The sequence below is a fragment of the Aptenodytes forsteri genome, unplaced genomic scaffold, assembly GCF_000699145.1.
Source record: "Aptenodytes forsteri isolate BGI_AS27 unplaced genomic scaffold, ASM69914v1 Scaffold178, whole genome shotgun sequence".
Lineage (NCBI taxonomy): Eukaryota > Metazoa > Chordata > Aves > Sphenisciformes > Spheniscidae > Aptenodytes > Aptenodytes forsteri.
The window spans coordinates 513,430-521,961 of record NW_008795136.1 but is presented as its reverse complement, the minus strand read 5'-3'; the positions used below and the strand labels follow the sequence as shown (position 1 = coordinate 521,961).

The 8,532-nt window shown below is 40.4% G+C and overlaps 1 protein-coding gene across 1 annotated transcript in view; it reads right to left on the bottom strand.

Moving 5' to 3' along the window:
- Positions 1-180: 180 nt before the first annotated feature.
- Positions 181-8,532, bottom strand: part of LOC103898222 (elongation factor 2-like) — a 15,758-nt gene continuing 7,406 nt past the window's right edge. Inside the window, 8 exon segments of the mRNA XM_019471845.1 lie at positions 181-223; positions 1,100-1,256; positions 3,518-3,650; positions 4,987-5,169; positions 5,580-5,933; positions 6,383-6,490; positions 7,001-7,259; positions 7,504-7,699. Coding sequence (XP_019327390.1) covers positions 181-223; positions 1,100-1,256; positions 3,518-3,650; positions 4,987-5,169; positions 5,580-5,933; positions 6,383-6,490; positions 7,001-7,259; positions 7,504-7,699 — 1,433 coding nt within the window.

Sequence of the window (8,532 nt, the reverse complement as noted above, 5' to 3'; positions counted from 1 at the left end):
TTTTAGTAGGTGATCATGCCATCATCACAACATGTTAACAGTGTGTGTGTGTGTGTGTCTATATATATATATATTTTCAATGCGACACTCTAAAAACTTCCCCTTTCCTTACTGGTTTTATGAGGGAACAGTATCGGGACATAACTGGGCAGTGCATCACACAACATGAAACAGCAGTGTTTATAACTTATCTAGGAAGTTATCCAGAGGTGGAATACCCTCCCTTCAAGCCTTTGCGTTTACGTGTTTCAGCCACAACTTACCAAGGACGAGAATTTGCATCATATGGATCTTCAGGCAAAATCTGCCAGTGATCAAAGACACACTGCGGAAAAGCCTGGCCACCAGTGTTGGCTCTCAAGTCAGCGGTAAAACCTCGCGGGAGAAAAAAAAAAAAAAAAATTAAAAAAGGAATGAGCCAGCTACAGGAAAAAAAATAAAACTGGTTTATTGTGAATTTCTGCATAGACAAAACACTAAAAACACTCTTCCAGAATGGGGGTACGGTACTGTTAGGAAACCGCTACTTTGCGGGTAATTCTTTCAAGCGGGTAGAAATGAGGCCAACTCCAAAGAACTGCAGAAAGATCTCGTGTGACCAAGTAAATTGGCAATAAAAAGGCAAACAAAATTCTGTTTAGATAGATAGAAAAGTATATGAGGAAAATGATGTTTTGTATGTCTCGGGACCTAAACCCATCACTACCACTCAGTTTGAGATCTTAGGATTATGGTAAGTAGTACAGAAGTGTTAGTTCAGTGTTTAGCAGCAGTCAAAATGAGAAATCAGGTGCTACTACCTGTTAGGAAAGGAACAGAAAACAAAACGTTATGTCCAGTGAAAGCCTGCACCTTTATTATAAAGTTGTGCAGTTGCGGTGCCTTTATTATAAAAGTTACTGCAGAAAAGGCTCAGAGAAGGAGAATGCCGGTGTGTCTATATATATATATATATTTTCAATGCGACACTCTAAAAACTTCCCCTTTCCTTACTGGTTTTATGAGGGAACAGTATCGGGACATAACTGGGCAGTGCATCACACAACATGAAACAGCAGTGTTTATAACTTATCTAGGAAGTTATCCAGAGGTGGAATACCCTCCCTTCAAGCCTTTGCGTTTACGTGTTTCAGCCACAACTTACCAAGGACGAGAATTTGCATCATATGGATCTTCAGGCAAAATCTGCCAGTGATCAAAGACACACTGCGGAAAAGCCTGGCCACCAGTGTTGGCTCTCAAGTCAGCGGTAAAACCTAGTGGGAAGGAAAAAAAAAAAAAAATTAAAAAAGGAATGAGCCAGCTACAGGAAAAAAAATAAAACTGGTTTATTGTGAATTTCTGCATAGACAAAACACTAAAAACACTCTTCCAGAATGGGGGTACGGTACTGTTAGGAAACCGCTACTTTGCGGGTAATTCTTTCAAGCGGGTAGAAATGAGGCCAACTCCAAAGAACTGCAGAAAGATCTCGTGTGACCAAGTAAATTGGCAATAAAAAGGCAAACAAAATTCTGTTTAGATAGATAGAAAAGTATATGAGGAAAATGATGTTTTGTATGTCTCGGGACCTAAACCCATCACTACCACTCAGTTTGAGATCTTAGGATTATGGTAAGTAGTACAGAAGTGTTAGTTCAGTGTTTAGCAGCAGTCAAAATGAGAAATCAGGTGCTACTACCTGTTAGGAAAGGAACAGAAAACAAAACGTTATGTCCAGTGAAAGCCTGCACCTTTATTATAAAGTTGTGCAGTTGCGGTGCCTTTATTATAAAAGTTACTGCAGAAAAGGCTCAGAGAAGGAGAATGCCGATGACCAAACCTCTGAACTGGCTTCCACGCAAAGAAACCCGTGTAGCAAGTTAGGACTCTTCAGCATGGAAAGAGCAGCAATGTAGTAGGAAGGATATAGAGGGCTAAAAATTAAGTGACATGGACACAGTGGATAAAGACGAGAATGAGCTCATGCTCATTTTGATACAAAGGAAGTGTCCGTTGAAGCTAGCGGGAGCCGGGTTCAAGAGACACAAAAGGAGGTAGGTCTTCACACGTCTAGATCGGTGGAAGTCCTTGCCGGTGCTGTGGATGCCGACGTTTTACACTGAGGGGGAGACTGAGTAACTTCATCATAAAGAAATCCGTCGAGGGTTACTGAATTGATCTAGAAACCCCTTCTGTCCCAGGAAGCCCCTAAAAGTGGTTTTTAGAAAAGCAACTGGGGAAGTTTTACACCGGCTTACCTTGTTCTTTCTCTTCCCTAAGCGCTCGCTTTCAGTCACAGTCATGAACAAGGTGCTGGGCTAACTCGACATTTAGTCTAACAGTACAAGAACTTTACATTTAACTGAAGATATATAGGTGTTTCCTTTGCCATTTCCTCATCTTCACAGCAGTGTCATCCCCTTCTCCCAAGTATTCAGTCCCATGAAGAGCCACCGCCTGTGAACTGAGACTTTGCTACAGTAGAACCGCTTCTAACCACTAATTTATAGGAATACTGGTATTTCCCCACATCTTTAGATCGCTGTTTTAGCAAGATTCAACGGCAGCTTTGGCAAGGAACCAGAGAGGCAGTTTTGCAGAGTATGGATGTTAACGTGCCATGTAAGTTGAGACAGAGCCCAGCGTAATACACATCCTACCAAGTCTAAGCTTACACTTCTTTTTCTTTTGACATGTTTGGAAAATGGGTCTCTTTATGAAATTGTTTTAAGCTCTATGGAAACTTGGAGAAGGGAAAAACCCAGCCACACAAACACATGTAGATTGTTCTTTTAAGAAGTTAAATTGCCAGTTTAGACTTGAAAAGTTAAGCATCTCTTATTTCATCACTGATTATTTTAGCAGTTACCACACTAATGTACTTTGGCAAAGAAGCCTCCCTCCGAAATAAAACATGACATTTCTTACAGTTGTACCATGTGAGGAGTTCCAAACGTGCCCCATGAGACTGGTAAACTTTCTGTCAGGATGTCACAGGATACTCTTGAAGTGCATTTTTAAATGGGGAGGAAGGAGATGAGGGACACAAAGAAACCACGATACCCGAGGAAGGGCTCTGTACCACACTGAAAAGCTGAAGTTTCAGGGGCAGCATAAGAAGGATCAGATTATTATTTTAAAGGTAGTCTTAAGATTGCCAAGAGGGTGTAATGCCATTTAAGCTACTCAGGCTGGCACTCTGTCCTTCTTTTAAAGATTCAAATTGGTACCAAATTTTCTAGCCTGCTGCCGCTGAAGACCAATTCTGTTTCTTCCAGGCTTGCTTCAGACGAAGGCCTTGATTTAAAATGATGGGAACCAAATCTGGTATACGCTGAAGTGTCTTAATGTGCAGAAGCTGCCACATCTTCTTAGCACTTGGAAAAAAGGAGTAAACTATTTGTTCTGAACTGAAGATGCAAAGGGACAAGATGAAGAAGCTTGGAGCTAATAAAATGAGAATTCTTAAGTGTCTCTGATCCTGCAGAGGTCTGTCTTTAATTGCATGCGGGTAACAAAAGAAGCATCATCTTACCAAATGACTCATTTACAGGTAGATACGCCTTGACCACAAACACTGGAGTTCCTGCCACTTGGGATTCTCCAAAAACGTGTCCCCTTTTCCTGTTCAGTACACCATAGATCCCACCAACCACTTGTTCTGGGCACTGTAAAAAAAAAGATAAATTCTATCAAGTTACATAAAAGGAGGAGATCACCAGTTATTAAAACACAGCCAGGCAGCATTAGACAATCCCCCTACACAGTTCTCTTGACATTTTTCTCATGATGACTCCTCACTCACTCAGAAAAATTTCTCGTGTAACAAGTGGCTTCACCCTCATTTCCAAGACATCTTCCAGAAGCTTTGCCTGCCTTCTCTGCCTCACGTGACTGTCAAGTTTCCAATTACTGTATATGCTGACTGTACCACGTTGTAGTTTACGTACACAAAGTGAGGTAAAAGTGCATATGCTCAGTGAATTACCTACAGCAATCTCTGGGCACAAGAAAGCAGAGTCCTCTAGTGCTTTGTAATAAATGCATTTACTACAGGATGCAAATTTCATACAAACAGGATCTCACCGTACCTTATCTTAGAACTTATAACATGGCTGACAAGCACTCTGATAAAACCTGTACTTAAAAAACCCCCCACATTTGCTTAGAAACATACCTGCTTAGAAACAGGCTGCAAAACTCCCCTGCTTTGTCACGATAGGTCTTGCAAGTCACCGAGGTGAAAAAATTCTCCATTTTGCTGTTTTGTCCTTACTTGCACTCATCTTCTTCAGCCCTTATGGCTATTTTTTAAGCAACTGAGCTGGTAGATTTCCAGCCCACCACCCAGTACCGTAGTCTGGAATTAATTTTTAAAGCAGGTTTTAAATCTTCCAATTGCTTTTGAGACAGTTAAGACAAATTGGTATGTGAATAGCTGTACTTGAGATAAATAAATACTTTTAGCATGGAATATATTTTCCAGGCTCTTCCATGGAAGAATTTAATTTACCAAGAAAATCCAGTTATTCAAAGGACAGAATTTAATGTTTAAACAGCTCAAAAAAAGCTTATTAAAAAAAAAAAAATCCTCGCTGCTCTTTCTGGTTATTTAGGATACCCATTGTTTGTTCTCCCGAATGTTTACAGTGACAGAAAGAAAGGAGGGGAAAAAGAAAAAACCCAAACTGTAACGTCCCCCAAAATACTGGCAATTCATGAAGAACAGCATGATTCACCTCCCCACCTACATTTTGCCGTTTCCCTTTAACCTTTTTCTAACTTTGGAATGAAAAACCTGTCCTCAAACAAAGCCTTTGCATCACTGATCTAAAGGACAGAACAGAGCTATCATGGTTTCTTGGAAGAGAATGTGGAAACACGATTATAGATCTGTTGGATCTCTGTTGTTGGCAGTGTCAGGTTAACGGTTGGACTCGATCTTAAGGGTCTTTTCCAACCTAAATGATTCCATGATCTCAAATATAATACCCTGTTGCATACCTGTATTTCTACCAGATAGACGGGCTCCATAAGCCTGGGTTGTGCCGTAAGAGTAGAGTCATACAGAACCCTCCTTGCAATAGGAATGATTTGCCCACCACCGCGGTAAATAGCATCAGCGTGCAGAGTGACATCATGGATATCAAAAAGAACACCTCTCACGTTCTCCTCACACAAGACACCCTGCAGTATTAAAAAGGGAAAAACAAAGGTGTGATACTACTCAGGAGTTTCTAAGATATGAACCTTCACTTCGCAGGATTCTGGCCTGATTTAAGTCACTCATGCTGATGCTGAACAGTTCTATTCGGACCAAGGCAGTGTACACTATACACACAGCAAAGTCCTTCTAGGAAGGACTCAAGTGCTCCTCTAGCATTTGAGAACTCACACTTGGAACAAACATTAAAACACCCACAGACAACAATGCGTTCGTTACACAGGTTGAGTGATATATGTTCTTCAGTGGGGACAAATTCCAACTAGCCCGCTACCCTGTTCTTACCAGTTATTGACAGTTTCTGAAGATTTCACGTGAATAGAGCTCAGATACATTTCAGTACGCAAGATACAACATTCAGAACTACACTTACCTCTTTCGTAGCCCACTGGAAACCCGCAACAACACTGTCTTTGATTTCATTTAGAAACTGGACACCTTTCATGATGTCAACTAAGATATTTGGACCGGTACCATCAGGTCCAAAGCACCAAATCTTACGAGCCTCAGACACATCCCACTTGTATTTCTTGGCCAGGTAACGCGCACACTGTTTCAGTTCTTGACAGGAACTGACTTCCCCTTTGTCTACATCCTCTGCCAGGCCATCCGGAAAGGGCCGAGCCTTCGTATACAACCTGCTGTGTTTGTTGGGAGATTTGGATAAGCACACCTGGCTTGACTCTTCACCAACTGTCTCACGGTAAGATACAACTGGGTCTGATTTCTGTCAAGTAGATGAAAGACAAAAATTCCCCAAGTACAAAGCTTATCGTTTCCACATACCAATCAAATGCCATTCAATAAACTGCAGCTTCTCCTCCTAAGGCAGTGTGTTAATGCCAGGTTCATTCAGTCACCCAGGCATGCTCCACCCATTTCTCTTTCATCAAGAGAAACAACATTTTCAGTAGCACATCTATGGTTACCATCATCGTGCAAGTTAGTTTTCCTGTTCACTGGATTTTCTTCACATCTCTGTTTTAATTCTAAGCTCTTTCAATGAACTAATAAAGAATTCCTTTTATTACTTAATCGGTTGGTCTCCTAAAAAGTTTCAAATTGCTTTAAGGAAGTTGCTCTAAGGAAACCAATAACAGCAGATTAAAATGATATTTTCAAAGGTTAATATTTAGTCATATTCCGTACACTGCAGTCCACAAAATTCTTGAATACCGTAACTGGAATACAAGCATGATCTTCCTCCAGATCTTTAAGGCAAATTTCTAGATCCAGCTCCCCTGCTCCAGCAATGATGTGTTCACCAGACTCTTCAATAATACACTAGAAAAGGAAATAGTAGGGAGTAAACATTTTAAGTATTAGTATTAACAGAAACACACACAGACTAAATCAGAAAAATGTCAGATCCCAAAACTGCTTAACCCCAAGTATTCAAAAATTTAGCAAATTATCATCTCTGTATTGTTTCCAGGAGTGCTCCAGAATGAATCTCCTCACTGACAAAACTGGGTACTCTCACATTAAACATAGTTCCTGTCCTACCGAGGTATTTCAGCATTAAAAAAAGTGTAAGGAAAAGTACTGCTCAAAACCCCAATGCTAATTGCTGCAGAGTTTGTGTTTTTCCTCAGGATCTTCCTATTCAAATGCTGACTGAACTTAACCCTATTTATCTTGTGTTAGCTCATACAATCACAACTGAAAACTGTTTGGAGCCTGCAGCCATGCCGTTAGATCACATAAAGAGCTCTCTGTGAATAAAGTCGAATGCTTTGGCTATTGCACTGCAAACCAGTAGCTCTAAAGCTAAAACTTACAGCTAACACTTACCTGAACCATAGGATCAGACTTGGCCAGACGCTTTAGACCTTCAACTAGTTTTGGTAGATCAGAAGGGTTTTTTGCTTCAACAGCAACACATACAACTGGACTAACACTAAATTTCATCACTCTCATGTTGTGGGCATGTTCAAAGGTGGTAATGGTACCCGTCTTCGCCAAAAAATGGTCAACACCAACTAGACCAACAGCGTTGCCACAAGGTACATCCTCAATGGGCTCAATGTAATGACCCATCATCAAAATGGTTCTACAAAGACAGAGGATGAGCAACAATCCTTGAATACTTGTTTTACTCCCAGTATTTCCAAAAAGCTAAGCTTTTTCACTCAAAGGAAAATTGCCTATTATTTGCCTACAATCCCTCTGGATTACTGATTTTATTAAACAGGAAAAGAAGACTCTTATAAAGAAATATAATCCTTATTTCGTTAGGATTCCTAAAACTAAAAGCAAGCATTGCTATTCAAAAGAAATATACTATTTCCATCTACCTTTGAATGGGTTTTAGGTAAAGATCTTCTTTCTTGCCAGGTGTGAAGTTTGGTCCCATGATTCAAACTTTCTGTCCAGTAGAAACAATACCAGAGAAGACTCGCCCAAAGGCATAGAAATGCCCCTTCTCAGATGTGGGGACCATTTTAGAAATATACATCATCAGAGGGCCTTTGGGATCACAGTTTTTGACACCTGCAATAAAATATGTATCTGCATCAGACACATTTTCTGTGAGACTTCAAAACTTAGAACTATACACATATGATTCCCAAAATTCAGTGAACCTTATTAACAGCTCCTCTCTTTTTCAGTTAGTAAAGGACAAATGTGTGTGGACAGATGAATCATAGCTATGGTAGCTATCAAAGATTCTTTGCTAAGGTAACAAATCATCACCACTGTTGTTTCTTTCACTACTGAGACCTCTGTTAGTACTTATTCCCTGTTTGCCCAAGCTTCCCTCTTCTGGTAGCAGGTTCCGTGATACCACCAAATCTCTGCTAATATGATCTAGTCCCAGGAAAAGTTTTGAATAGGGGGATTTAAAGATCCCCTGTAATCCATTAGAATCCAGAAGACAAAATACAGCGCTAGAAGTTTGCATCCTCAGTGATATATGGTCAAAAGCAGGACCTCTAACCAGAAGTCCTGTTCCGGTTTTGCGAGAAAGAGTTAACAGTTTATTAGAGGATTAAACACATGTGCCATCACAGATAAGCTTCTCTTCTGCTAATACTGGACTTGAAAATTACTTCAAATACGATTTATTTATTTCAACATTTGTGGATTTCTGAGGGAAGTGACAAATCTACAGAAATCCAAAAAATGCAGATCCTCTTGAAAATACTCAAGTTGATGATCATATTACAGATGATTATATCCATAGAATCATAGAATGGTTTGGGTTGGAAGTGACCTTAAAGATCATCTAGTTCCAAATCTGCTGCCATGGGCAGGGACACCTTCCACTAGACCAGGTTGCTCAAAGCCCTGTCCAACCTGGCCTTGAACACTTCCAGGCAGGG